This window comes from Saccostrea cucullata, unplaced genomic scaffold (genome assembly GCF_032062105.1).
Source record: "Saccostrea cucullata isolate Sc308-1 unplaced genomic scaffold, CSIRO_AGI_Scuc_v1 ctg3825, whole genome shotgun sequence".
Classification (NCBI taxonomy): domain Eukaryota; kingdom Metazoa; phylum Mollusca; class Bivalvia; order Ostreida; family Ostreidae; genus Saccostrea; species Saccostrea cuccullata.
In genome coordinates this window covers 88,243-103,449 of record NW_026919419.1, presented here as the reverse complement: position 1 = coordinate 103,449, position 15,207 = coordinate 88,243, and the positions used below count along the sequence as shown (strand labels likewise).

The following is a 15,207-nucleotide window of genomic DNA, read 5'->3' as shown; positions in this document are numbered from 1 at the left end:
TCATCATTTCATTCAATGATAAATTGTATTTGCTGACAATGTCATTGTATCGACCATAGAATTTACAAAATGATGACTTTAAACGAGACTGTTGATATTCTTGTTTCATCAACTTGCTTGTCAATAATTTACTTTGTTTAAGAAATTGTTCATACGTAGAGCATGCTGTTGTGTATCGAATCAACTGAGATATAAATACTCCGTATGAAGGTGATGAAGGTATATTGCTGCATAAGTAAGGGAAGTTGACGATAGAAAAGTTAAAGTCATCACGTTTATCATATAGCTTGGTTGTTAGATTACCATTAGTGTCTTTTTCAAGTAAAATATCCAAGTATGAAGCAGAAGTGTCGGACTCTGTGGTATCTTTTATCTCAAGCTCACCAGGATATATCGTGTCGACGTAGGAATGGAAATTATCATTATTAATTGACAATACGTCGTCGATATATCTAAATGTCGAGTTGAAGGCCACAGCAAGTGTTTTCTTCTTTTCACGTAAAAGATTTTGCATAAATTCTGCTTCATATGAATATAAAAACAAGTCTGCTAATAACGGAGCGCAATTTGTACCCATGGGAATTCCAATACATTGTTGGAATACATGGTCTCCAAAAACCACATAGATATTGTCAATCAGAAACTCAAGCATCTTCTTGATGTCAACTTCAGAGTACTTATGCAATCAGAATCTGTTTTAACAAAATAATTTTTCAAATGACCAATGACGAGGTAAGTAAACTTACGAGTTCCATTTTTGTTAAAGAAGCAGCTGTCAATGATATCAAAAAGCCTGGATTTTAATTTGTCGTGGGGAATTGTTGTGTATAAAGTTGAAAAGTCGTAAGTTTTAATGCTGTTGATTTTTGTAAAGTCTTGTGACTTCAAATTGTCTAAAAGTTCTTTAGAATTTTTAAGTATCCACATCTGATTTACACCACTTCTTGAATATATAGTTGTACAGTACTCTTGAAGTTTTTCCTTCACTAATGTCAGTATTTTAGTGAGAAGTAACGAAAGAGGCTTGGTTGAACATTTACTGGAACCTGCAATGTTAACAATTTTAATTTCCTTTCCTATGAGATACGATATATCCTAGTGAGCTTCAGATAATTGACAGCACAGAGTCCGACACTTCTGCTTCATACTTGGATATTTTACTTGAAAAAGACACTAATGGTAATCTAACAACCAAGCTATATGATAAACGTGATGACTTCAACTTTTCTATCGTCAACTTCCCTTACTTATGCAGCAATATACCTTCATCACCTGCATACGGAGTATTTATATCTCAGTTGATTCGATATGCAAGAGCATGCTCTACATATGAACAATTTCTTAAACGAGGTAAATTATTGACAAGCAAGTTGATGGAACAAAAATATCAACAGTCTCGTTTAAAGTCATCATTTCGTAAATTCTATGGTCGATACAATGACCTTGTCAGTAAATACAATTTATCATTGAATGAAATGCTGACTGGCGTTTTTCATACCAATTGTGAGTCCATTATTTATACACTGAATTGACCACGGATTTTTTCCGTTATATCCTGATTATGACAACGAGCACACGGCCGGTGTGACCGGTCGGCAGGGGATGCTCACTCCTCCATGGCACCTGATCCCACCTCTGATGTCTCGGAGGTCCGTGTTTGCTCTGCTCTTATTTTGTATATTTGTTTAATGGACGTTGATATTGAATACTGTTCGTTATTTCCATATCCTTCATCAAACTTAGTTTTCCAGGGAAAAATGTCACAATAGGAGGTCGTAATTTGCTAGGAAGACTGTTGTCAACTTGTGGCCCGTAACCTTTATTTCGTTTTAAAAATTGCTTCACAGGTATCAATCGTTCAGAGGTTTTCATTAATTTTTCAAAAACTTAAATTTTGATTTAATAAGATAATGAAGGCATTTTAATACATAATTATATTTCTTCATGAAACCTTACATTTGCGAACTTCTACTGGTGTCAAAGTTGAAAGGTAAGAAATGAAAAGTTTCAGGTGCTATATATATTTAGTAAAGAAAAATCCGCTAACTTTCATTTTGATATAAATGACCTTTATAAGTTATTCAAGATATAAATCATACCATTGCGTTTATGAGTGCCAAGTTTTAAGACAAAAAAAATCAACTAATAAAAGAAAGTATGAAATGCATGTAATAGTTTGCTTGTGGTCTAGAACAAACAGTCAACATTTTCTTATTTAAAACTCTGAAGCTTTGAATAAGGCATAATTGGCTAATAAATTGATGAATTGAAAAAGAAAGAAATGTTGACCCAGTGAGTGAAGTATCCAAGGTTTATGGTCTGACGAAGCAGAAGTGTCGGACTCTGTGGTATCTTTTATCTCAAGCTCACCAGGATATATCGTGTCGACGTAGGAATGGAAATTATCATTATTAATTGACAATACGTCGTCGATATATCTAAATGTCGAGTTGAAGGCCACAGCAAGTGTTTTCTTCTTTTCACGTAAAAGATTTTGCATAAATTCTGCTTCATATGAATATAAAAACAAGTCTGCTAATAACGGAGCGCAATTTGTACCCATGGGAATTCCAATACATTGTTGGAATACATGGTCTCCAAAAACCACATAGATATTGTCAATCAGAAACTCAAGCATCTTCTTGATGTCAACTTCAGAGTACTTATGCAATCAGAATCTGTTTTAACAAAATAATTTTTCAAATGACCAATGACGAGGTAAGTAAACTTACGAGTTCCATTTTTGTTAAAGAAGCAGCTGTCAATGATATCAAAAAGCCTGGATTTTAATTTGTCGTGGGGAATTGTTGTGTATAAAGTTGAAAAGTCGTAAGTTTTAATGCTGTTGATTTTTGTAAAGTCTTGTGACTTCAAATTGTCTAAAAGTTCTTTAGAATTTTTAAGTATCCACATCTGATTTACACCACTTCTTGAATATATAGTTGTACAGTACTCTTGAAGTTTTTCCTTCACTAATGTCAGTATTTTAGTGAGAAGTAACGAAAGAGGCTTGGTTGAACATTTACTGGAACCTGCAATGTTAACAATTTTAATTTCCTTTCCTATGAGATACGATATATCCTAGTGAGCTTCAGATAATTGACAGCACAGAGTCCGACACTTCTGCTTCATACTTGGATATTTTACTTGAAAAAGACACTAATGGTAATCTAACAACCAAGCTATATGATAAACGTGATGACTTTAACTTTTCTATCGTCAACTTCCCTTACTTATGCAGCAATATACCTTCATCACCTTCATACGGAGTATTTATATCTCAGTTGATTCGATATGCAAGAGCATGCTCTACATATGAACAATTTCTTAAACGAGGTAAATTATTGACAAGCAAGTTGATGGAACAAGAATATCAACAGTCTCGTTTAAAGTCATCATTTCGTAAATTCTATGGTCGATACAATGACCTTGTCAGCAAATACAATTTATCATTGAATGAAATGCTGACTGGCGTTTTTCATACCAATTGTGAGTCCATTATTTATACACTGAATTGACCACGGATTTTTTCCGTTATATCCTGATTATGACAACGAGCACACGGCCGGTGTAACCGGTCGGCAGGGGATGCTCACTCCTCCATGGCACCTGATCCCACCTCTGATGTCTCGGAGGTCCGTGTTTGCTCTGCTCTTATTTTGTATATTTGTTTAATGGACGTTGATATTGAATACTGTTCGTTATTTCCATATCCTTCATCAAACTTAGTTTTCCAGGGAAAAATGTCACAATAGGAGGTCGTAATTTGCTAGGAAGACTGTTGTCAACTTGTGGCCCGTAACCTTTATTTCGTTTTAAAAATTGCTTCACAGGTATCAATCGTTCAGAGGTTTTCATTAATTTTTCAAAAACTTAAATTTTGATTTAATAAGATAATGAAGGCATTTTAATACATAATTATATTTCTTCATGAAACCTTACATTTGCGAACTTCTACTGGTGTCAAAGTTGAAAGGTAAGAAATGAAAAGTTTCAGGTGCTATATATATTTAGTAAAGAAAAATCCGCTAACTTTCATTTTGATATAAATGACCTTTATAAGTTATTCAAGATATAAATCATACCATTGCGTTTATGAGTGCCAAGTTTTAAGACAAAAAAAAATCAACTAATAAAAGAAAGTATGAAATGCATGTAATAGTTTGCTTGTGGTCTAGAACAAACAGTCAACATTTTCTTATTTAAAACTCTGAAGCTTTGAATAAGGCATAATTGGCTAATAAATTGATGAATTGAAAAAGAAAGAAATGTTGACCCAGTGAGTGAAGTATCCAAGGTTTATGGTCTGACGAAGCAGAAGTGTCGGACTCTGTGGTATCTTTTATCTCAAGCTCACCAGGATATATCGTGTCGACGTAGGAATGGAAATTATCATTATTAATTGACAATACGTCGTCGATATATCTAAATGTCGAGTTGAAGGCCACAGCAAGTGTTTTCTTCTTTTCACGTAAAAGATTTTGCATAAATTCTGCTTCATATGAATATAAAAACAAGTCTGCTAATAACGGAGCGCAATTTGTACCCATGGGAATTCCAATACATTGTTGGAATACATGGTCTCCAAAAACCACATAGATATTGTCAATCAGAAACTCAAGCATCTTCTTGATGTCAACTTCAGAGTACTTATGTGTGCAATCAGAATCTGTTTTAACAAAATAATTTTTCAAATGACCAATGACGAGGTAAGTAAACTTACGAGTTCCATTTTTGTTAAAGAAGCAGCTGTCAATGATATCAAAAAGCCTGGATTTTAATTTGTCGTGGGGAATTGTTGTGTATAAAGTTGAAAAGTCGTAAGTTTTAATGCTGTTGATTTTTGTAAAGTCTTGTGACTTCAAATTGTCTAAAAGTTCTTTAGAATTTTTAAGTATCCACATCTGATTTACACCACTTCTTGAATATATAGTTGTACAGTACTCTTGAAGTTTTTCCTTCACTAATGTCAGTATTTTAGTGAGAAGTAACGAAAGAGGCTTGGTTGAACATTTACTGGAACCTGCAATGTTAACAATTTTAATTTCCTTTCCTATGAGATACGATATATCCTAGTGAGCTTCAGATAATTGACAGCACAGAGTCCGACACTTCTGCTTCATACTTGGATATTTTACTTGAAAAAGACACTAATGGTAATCTAACAACCAAGCTATATGATAAACGTGATGACTTTAACTTTTCTATCGTCAACTTCCCTTACTTATGCAGCAATATACCTTCATCACCTGCATACGGAGTATTTATATCTCAGTTGATTCGATATGCAAGAGCATGCTCTACATATGAACAATTTCTTAAACGAGGTAAATTATTGACAAGCAAGTTGATGGAACAAGAATATCAACAGTCTCGTTTAAAGTCATCATTTCGTAAATTCTATGGTCGATACAATGACCTTGTCAGCAAATACAATTTATCATTGAATGAAATGCTGACTGGCGTTTTTCATACCAATTGTGTGTCCATTATTTATACACTGAATTGACCACGGATTTTTTCCGTTATATCCTGATTATGACAACGAGCACACGGCCGGTGTGACCGGTCGGCAGGGGATGCTCACTCCTCCATGGCACCTGATCCCACCTCTGATGTCTCGGAGGTCCGTGTTTGCTCTGCTCTTATTTTGTATATTTGTTTAATGGACGTTGATATTGAATACTGTTCGTTATTTCCATATCCTTCATCAAACTTAGTTTTCCAGGGAAAAATGTCACAATAGGAGGTCGTAATTTGCTAGGAAGACTGTTGTCAACTTGTGGCCCGTAACCTTTATTTCGTTTTAAAAATTGCTTCACAGGTATCAATCGTTCAGAGGTTTTCATTAATTTTTCAAAAACTTAAATTTTGATTTAATAAGATAATGAAGGCATTTTAATACATAATTATATTTCTTCATGAAACCTTACATTTGCGAACTTCTACTGGTGTCAATGTTGAAAGGTAAGAAATGAAAAGTTTCAGGTGCTATATATATTTAGTAAAGAAAAATCCGCTAACTTTCATTTTGATATAAATGACCTTTATAAGTTATTCAAGATATAAATCATACCATTGCATTTATGAGTGCCAAGTTTTAAGACAAAAAAAATCAACTAATAAAAGAAAGTATGAAATGCATGTAATAGTTTGCTTGTGGTCTAGAACAAACAGTCAACATTTTCTTATTTAAAACTCTGAAGCTTTGAATAAGGCATAATTGGCTAATAAATTGATGAATTGAAAAAGAAAGAAATGTTTACCCAGTGAGTGAAGTATCCAAGGTTTATGGTCGTAGATTTAGAATGTTTATTTGGTAAAGGAATTTATTCAATGATGGATTTTCATATTTCACATGTGAAACCTAAATTATTTAGGTTAAATATTTTTTACCTTTACCTCAGAATTTTACCCACTTGTTAAAAACTTTAACCTTAGTAATAACTTATGTACAGTTAGTACTAGGACTTTTAAATTTTACAAGTATATTTCTTGTGACAAGACCTTCCTTGGGATACCAACAGTTTTGACCTATTGATCTTGACTTTTGAGTTTGACTTACTTTTAAAATACTTTAATCCTTGCTATAACATTTGAACAGTTTGTGCTAGGACTTGGACTTTTATATTTTGCATGCGTATTTCTTATGACAAGCTCTTCTATTGCATATCATTAATTAACTCTTTGACCTTGGAGTTTGACCAACTCTTAGAAAACATTAACCTCACCCAGAAGTTTTAAATGGTTAATTTTTGTGCTTTCGTATTTACCAGAAGATTCTCTAGTCATAAAATATATTGTTTATTTCAATATATGAGATAAAACATGATTATGCTAACCAAAAGCTTAATATCAAAAAAGGTAAGAAAATACAACCACCAAAACTCAAATGATATTATCATTAAAACAATGTATGCCTCCTCATCGTACTTAAGAATACTTGAGGTTGGTTTGATTATAATAATTTATTCGTTTATTTCAGGTAAGGGTATTCAATGGATTTAAGTACATCATGGAGAAAGCCATCATAGGTGACTTTGCCCTGATTAAGGCACACAAGGCCGACAAAGTAGGAAACCTCACCCTTAGGTAATACATCAAGGCACACAAGACAGAAAAAGTAGGACACCTCACCTTTAGGTTAGTAGATCAAGGCACACAGGGCTAACAAAGTAGGAAAACTCACTTTAGGTCAGTAGATCAAGGTACAAAAGGCAGAAAAAGTGGGAAACCTCATCTTTAGGTCAGTAGATCAAGGTACAAAAGGCAGAAAAAGTGGGAAACCTCACCTTTAGGTCAGTAGCTCAAGGCACACAAGGCAGATTAAGTAAGAAACCTCACCCTTTAGGTTAGTAGATCAAGGTACACAAGGCTTACAAAGTGGAAAACCTTTAGGTAAGTAGATGAAGGTACACAGGACTGAAAAAGTCGGAAACCTGAGGTCAGTAGATCAAGGCACATAAGGCTGACAAAGTAGGAAATCTCACTTTAGGTCAGTAGATCAAGGTACACAAGGCTGTCAAAGTAGGAATCCTCACCTTCTGGTTAGTAAATCAAGGCACACAAGGCTGTCAAAGTAGGAAACCTCACCTTCTGGTTAGTAAATGAAGGCACATAAGACAGAAAAAGTGGGAACCCTCACCTTTAGGTCAGTAGATCAAGGCACACAAGGCCAAAAAATTAGGAAACTTCAGCTTTAGGTTAGTAGAAATACTAATAGAATGGAACCCGTAAAATTACTTACCTCGTCATTGGTCATTTGTAAAATTATTTTGTTAAAACAGATTCTGATTGCACACATAAGTACATGTACTCTGAATTAGACATCAAGAAAATGCTTGAGTTTCTGATTGACAATATCTATGTGGTTTTTGGAGACCATGTATTCCAACAATGTATTGGAATTCCCATGGGTACAAATTACGCTCCGTTATTAGCAGACTTATTTTTATAGTCATATGAAGCAGAATTTTATGCGAAATCTTATGCGTGAAAAGAAGAAAACACTTGCTGTGGCCTTCAACATTTAGATTGTCAATTAATAATTTTAATTTCCTTTCCTACGAGATACGATAAATCCTGGTGAGCTTGAGATAAATGACATCATAGAGTCCGACACTTCTGCTTCATAATTGGATATTTTACTTGAAAAAGACACTAATGGTAATCTAACAACAAAGCTCTATGATAAACGTGATGACTTTAATTTTTCTATCGTGAACTTTCCTTACTTATGCAGCAATATACCTTCATCACCTGTATACAGAGTATATATATATATATATATATATATATATATATATATATATATATATATATATATATATATATATATATATATATATATATATATATATATATATATATATATATATATCAGTTGATTCGATGCGCAAGAGCATGCTCTACGTATGAATAATTTCTAAAACGAGGTAAATTATTGACAATCAAGTTGACGAAACAAGAATATCAGCAGTCTCGTTTAAAGTCATCATTTCGTAAGTTCTATGGTTGATACAATGACCTTGTCAGCAAATACAGTTTATCACTGAGTCAAATGCTGACGTTTTTCATACCAATTGTTGGTCCATTATTTATACACTGAATTGACGATTTTTTCCGTTATTTCCTGATCATGACAAGGAGCACACGGCGGGTGTGACCGGTCGGCAGGGGATACTCACTCCTCCTTGACACCTGATCCAACCTCTGATGTTTGGGGGGTCCGTGTTTGCTCTGCACTTATTTTGTATTGTTTTATGGACTTTGATATTGAACATTGTTTGTTATCTCCATATCCTTCATACAAAGAAAACGCATCTTAAACACGTTTAATATACAAGTCAAGACCTTAGACAGTATGACAATATACACAAAAGTTAACTCCAACTTAAAGATTACACTTGAAAGTATATACATGTAGTGTGATATAAATGATCCTTTGGTGAAGGTTCTTGTTTTGTAAAACAGAGCATTGTGTAAAGTAAGCTATTTTTGTTTGTAGAAAGACAGCTAGTAACTTTAACCCCCGATGTGTAAGGCTGGACGGATCACGATATCGGAAGTGGAGGAGATCGTGGAAGTCGGAGAAATTCCACCAGAGGACGTCCACGTTCCACATGTGTATGTACAGAGAGTCATCAAAGGACCCAGCTACGAAAAGAGGATAGAGGTAAAAGTAAACAGTAAAAAGTGGGCAGAGGTCAAAATATATAAAATAGGAAAGTTTAATGTAGAAATTCTCTGTCTTTTACCTGAAATATCTTACAGAGGTTGACGACACAGACAGAAGGTAAAGAGGAACCAGAGACAAATGACAAGGCCGCGGAAATGAGAAACAGAATCATAAAGCAGGCAGCTCTGGAATTCCATGATGGCATATATGGTAGACAAGTGTTATTTTTATTTCTTGTCAAATACTTTCAACCAATGTAAATGCTGTTTATATTTCTAATCAAATAATTTCAATCAATCTGAAAATTATTGATATTCCTGGTTAAATAAATTCAACCAATCTGAATGTTGCTAATTTCTAGTCAAACATTTTCAGCCAATCTACATGGTTATATTTCTGGTCAATATTTTCAGCCAATCTGGGTTTTGGAATGCCAATGTTGGCCAGCAATTTTATCCCGCCAGGAATGACTGTCCATCTACAGAGTGAAAATGGAAGCATGGAATTGGTTCGTTTCCTCATTAACTTTTTTATGAAAGAATAAATAGCTTTATATGTAATAATTCAGGCTGAGATAATGTGATTTGAGTTTCATTTTATTTCCCATTTCTCTTACCATAACAATATTTTTTCTGAAGGAGAAAAAACTTTTTGTTATAACATTACAGGGTCCATACCCATTACCCAATGAGGTTGACCCAGATCTGATCAACGCAGGCAAACAGACCGTCACTAACATCCCCGGGAGCTCTTTCTTCTCCAGTGACGATTCCTTCGCTATGATTCGAGGGTTTGTTTATTACTCAAATCAAATTGATACAAGAAAACATTGATGTAACCATCAATTGTCGCACGGGAAATATATGAAGTAAACAATGAAAATGAGTCTTGGTCAACAAACCACTTCGATATGTGTAAAAAGGCATGCGTCTAATTGATGTAGACGATAGTCGAAAATTTTTTAAAAACTTGTAGTCGGATAAAAATCAATCAAAAACGATACCATTTTAAACTTGATCAAACTATTCCTCAAGTAAATGTTGACTGCATAAAATATAAATTGAAGTTAGACACACGAATCATTTATATTCAAAAATGTACATTGTATTAATTTTCAATTTTAGAATATAAATCACGAACTGTGCAGATCACGTTTTTATCCGAGAAGTAAAATTCGATGTTCTAAAAAAAAAAAGGGACCTGTCGTTATGTATAGTAAATGATAAGGAACTTTATATTTTAAATATGAAAAACATATATATTTTTACAGATTCACTTTATGGAAGTAAATATATTATGTATCTCGTAATTTAAAAACGGAAAGAACATTCTGATTAACAATCTTTTCAATGTTTTAGAAGACCTTTAATTCTACATAACTACTCCCACCCCAATCCCCATATACCAACAATTAAACTTATATGTATAGAGCAGCCCGGTCCTCCGGGCTGCAATAACAAATCGTAAACTTCTTAAACCCCCACATTAAATGCAGCTAAAACAATCCATTTTTTCCTTAATTTTAGTATGCTACCAAAGGAATTGACGCAGTGAATATAAATAATATTTTTAACCATAAAAGGGTCCAGTCTTATTTTAAATACTTCATCATATTTAAAGTTCAAGACTAGACATTGTAATTCCTACTAAAATACATCAACTATTGCTTCCAAACTTTTTAATTAGAAGAAAAGTTTTCAGGGCATGGATATGAAATATCTTAAATATAATCCATTTTTACAGAATACATATTTAATAATAGACCGTACAAGGGGCGTTACACATTGCAATTTAATTGTATGACTTGTTTTTACAGAGGACACATAAACTTGACCATACTAGGGGCATTGCAAGTTTCTCGTTATGGAGATCTGACCAATTGGATGATTCCGGAAAGGTAAAGGGTGTATATCAATAAATTAAGTTTAACTTTGATCATAATTTATAAAGAAAAACTTAGGTACTCTGTGTAAAGAAAATTTTTTGGTTTCATGTTTCAATTCTGATGGGTAATTTGTGTGTTTCTTACTTATTTAATGAACAGATTTCTTGTTTTACCAATCTGTGCTCCATAATTATTTCAGGGTCGGTTGGTCAAGGGAATGGGTGGAGCTATGGATCTGGTGTCCAGTCACAAAACTAAAGTTATTGTTACCATGGAACACTAGGACAAGGTTGTATAATATTCTGACTAATGTTTGCTCATTTAAAACCTTATCAATAAGTTTATAGCTTGATTATGGTTCAGTTTAAGTTTATTAAATTTTGATATATTTCAGAAAGGAAACAGTAAGATAGTCAACAGCTGTGATCTACCCCTGACGGGTAAAAACTGTGTGGATATGACCATCACTGACAAGGTAGGACAATCACTGATGTAGTCAATCTTAATCAGTAAACGGAGCTACTGTGGTAAAAAGTGAGAGATCTTCATCATTCAAGTTGTGTGTTTGATTATAATCCTTTATATTTCAGTGTGTGTTTGACGTGGACTCAGAAAAGGGATTAATTTTAACGGAGATCGCAGAAAACGAAGATGTCGCCAGCATTGTTGGTGCCACCAACTGTGAATTTGTGGTAGGTGCAAATTAACTACTCCTGATAATAATTGAGTTTACAGTTACATGTTTGTGAATTTCCTTAAAAAAATTCAAATTATTTAAAAAATTAAACATTAAACTATTCCATGTGTGTAGGTAATTAAATTTAAAGAAAAATATTGAATGAATCAAATATACATAGTTTTAATAACAGATATTGCCTTTAAGTAGTGTTTATAATTCATTTATGAATAAATGATTGATGTGTATACAATTTGCAAAATTAATTAACTATTCTATGTTTGGAGGTAATTAAATTGAAAGAAAAAAGAATATTTAATGTATATACAATTTGTATACTTTGCCATATTTGAAATAATCTTGTGATATCCATTTTAGAATTCTCTGTAGGACTGCACCACAGACTGAAATGAATTATTTCTATATCCATATCCATGTCAGGTCTAGAGCAGTACCATATAGTTCTTTTTAAAATCAATCTTATTTCAGGTTGCTCCAGATGTTAAAGTAATGGGACAGATTCAGATAGACAATGGGGAGACAACTCACTGCTGATCTTGTCAATGTGTCTGACTTCTATGTGATATGTAGACTTATAAACAGATCTAGAGTGGCATGATGAGAACTATAGACTCAAGAACTGGTGTAGAGGTCAGAGGTCAAAACACTCATCTCTTTGTGATCTGAGCCTCATGTTATAATTGTGAGACAAACATCTGTATGTTTTGTTATGTATTATATGGATAAACCTTGCTCTCATATACTTGGCAAAAGTGATATTTCACAGAAAACGATATTTTGTTCTGTATAAGTGATTTAACTTAGTCTCCTGTAGTTCTGCATAATAAATTAAAATTTTCTGAGTTTTCTGTGCTCTTCACAAACAAATATCTGCTTGAATGGCTTCAAATATTGTTTCATTAGTCATTTCTCTGTTTAATTAAAGATGTACAATGTGTAGGACCTACAAACATAATCTGTCCCAATAAAATAAAATTAAATTTAAGGTCATTTTGAACACTTTTTTACAAGTTTCTTCCCCATAAATTATATAGCTTAAAAATTATTACAGAATATTATATAACTTTGTGAAATCCGGTAATCTGATTGGTCAATACGAAGTACTTATTTTTTAATAACGACCGCTGAAAGCGAATAATGACTCGCACGAGCTGCCTCGTTTTCACTTTCGCTTTAGACAAACATGGAAGTTCGCAAGTTCTAGGTGAGGAAGATTTAAAACATATAGTTAAGAACTCTGAGACTGATAATACATAACAATTACTAGGATATTTGTGAATATTTTTCGGGAATAATTAGCACATATCATTTCATGATTGAGTTCGACCTTTCCACTCAGCCAGCAGAGTTTTGACGCTGTTTACGCGATTACGGAGACTAAAGAAAATATAGACAAGCATGCCATGTAAGATTGTATAATTATGTTCTTAGAAGACATAGGTATTTCTATTTTGTATGTGCATTTCGTCTCCAAGTGTAAACGAGAGCGATTCTCAATCTGGGGGAGGGGTTATTCTGTGTTATTCGGAGATAGATATCTTGCGTCATTATTATCATATGGGAAATTTATTGCCGAAACAATTTCCTCTGAGTAATATTCAATGAATTCTGAAACATTTACATTCAAGTTATTTATGGTTAATACTATCTCTGTAAATAATTGGATGATATACATTGCTGCACTAATAAATTTCGGAAAATATTATTTATATAATATAATAAATATGGACTCAATGCACGGTCAATATGCATTTATAATGACCCAGGATGACAGATATTGACCTCAGATACATGAAGTATATCGACCTCGGGCTAGCGCCCTCGGTCGATATACTACATGTATCTTCGGTCAATATCTGTCATCCTGGGTCATTATAAATGCATATTGACCTACATTGAGTCCATATTTGTATAATAAGATTGTTATTGATTTTTTATTCCATGATATATTTCCTTTTTTCTGATAGAGTTTTGGCAATGTACTTTTTTTTTTACTTCAAACAATAAATCGTTATTGGTCTTTATACTAGTATTAAACATTTTGATACACGAGGTAGGGGAAATTAAAATTTTCTTCATATGTTTTGGTTTGAGATATGTACAAATAACAAATGCACAATTTAATATTTATATCTGAGGGCATTTTTCAATCATATAATGTTTTTATTGATGATGTATGTATGAATTCTGAGATATCTGAATTGTTTCAGAATAAAAGTGATATTTCTGTACAGTTTTTGTTTTTGCTTGTAACATATAGGTTTATAAATTAAACAAGCGATATACGACGTACAGAGTGGGAATCAACAGTTAGAAGAGGCAAAGAAACTTCAGTGTGCCATGAGGAAGAAAAACATCATCTGTTTCTCCGTTTTAATTACTGTCATTGTAATTGTCGTTATAATCATTTGACGATGACCAATACTGATTCAGAGTCATAAAGTTAGAGAGTGTTGGATAGCTGGAATTTACAGTGAGCACTGAACTTCACATACATGTATATTAATGATATCATAAGGAATCATTTAACGCCCATTATACATGTGCACGCATTACAAATATTGGATTTTCAGATGATAAAATGATACATTAAAATCTTCATGAAATAAATTTTATTTCCAAAAACTTTGTTACAAATAATGAAAGGCAAAATTCAGGTGTAAAGAATGTTTACAGCTAAATGACAAGATATGCATGTCGGAGATTTACATCTGTTTACATCATAACAATAACTGTGTAGTTGTTTATAATGTCATTGTAGTAATAGAGTACAGTATAATTGTCAATATAGAGTGCAACACAGGTGTACAATAATACAGTACTAAACAGTTATTAAGGATTAAGTACTACAAAGTTAAATAATTAAGGTCTTTCGTTTCCAACGGAAGACCTTCTACTGATTCTGATGATTAAGATTATTCTTATTATTCTTTTTTTTTTCTTTTCCTAGACGCCAACTTTGAGGCCTCATATTTCACTCATCTCTGAATGGATTTTGCTCAAATTTTTATAGTTTGTAGACGTTACTAAACCCTATCAGACTACTATCTAAAATTTCAAAAAGTCACTTCCGGTTTTGAGTTATTTCCCTTTAAACGAAAATTTATAGGCTTTCGTTTCCAGACAAAGGCTCAAAGACGGCTAAAGCTGGAGCAGAAATTCTACTGATTTTAGATAATAGAAGGATTGAAGTTGTGCATAGCGGTTTTTGTTTTTCAATTTCTCTATTCAAAATGGCGCTATATAGGGGTCAAAAATTAGAACGCCTAAAAGAGTGAAAATTTACATATATTTTGCTTTTTATCTTCTAAACTAAAAATATTTTGTTAAAACATATAGAACAAAATTTGTGCAGAATTTCAAGATCTTTCAAATGATATCTCAAAAAAGGGCTGACCCCTAGATTAAGGGATCTAGAGGGGCCAAAAGTTTTTTCCAGATATCTCA

At 33.0% G+C, this 15,207-nt stretch overlaps 1 protein-coding gene across 3 annotated transcripts in view; it reads left to right on the top strand.

The window, feature by feature from the left end:
* The window catches only part of LOC134231195 (succinyl-CoA:3-ketoacid coenzyme A transferase 1, mitochondrial-like), a 67,318-nt gene extending 54,652 nt beyond the window's left edge, over positions 1 to 12,666 (top strand). Inside the window, exons 13-15 of one of the 3 annotated variants that reach the window (XM_062713126.1) lie at positions 11,458 to 11,538; positions 11,654 to 11,755; positions 12,229 to 12,666. In XM_062713126.1, coding sequence (XP_062569110.1) covers positions 11,458 to 11,538; positions 11,654 to 11,755; positions 12,229 to 12,294 — 249 coding nt within the window. In that variant the 3' untranslated portion in view covers positions 12,295 to 12,666. Of the gene's footprint in view, positions 1 to 11,262; positions 11,353 to 11,457; positions 11,539 to 11,653; positions 11,756 to 12,228 lie in introns of those variants that run through there. The other 2 variants (XM_062713118.1, XM_062713164.1) reach the window with 2 other exon arrangements.
* The last annotated feature ends 2,541 nt before the right edge of the window (positions 12,667 to 15,207 follow it).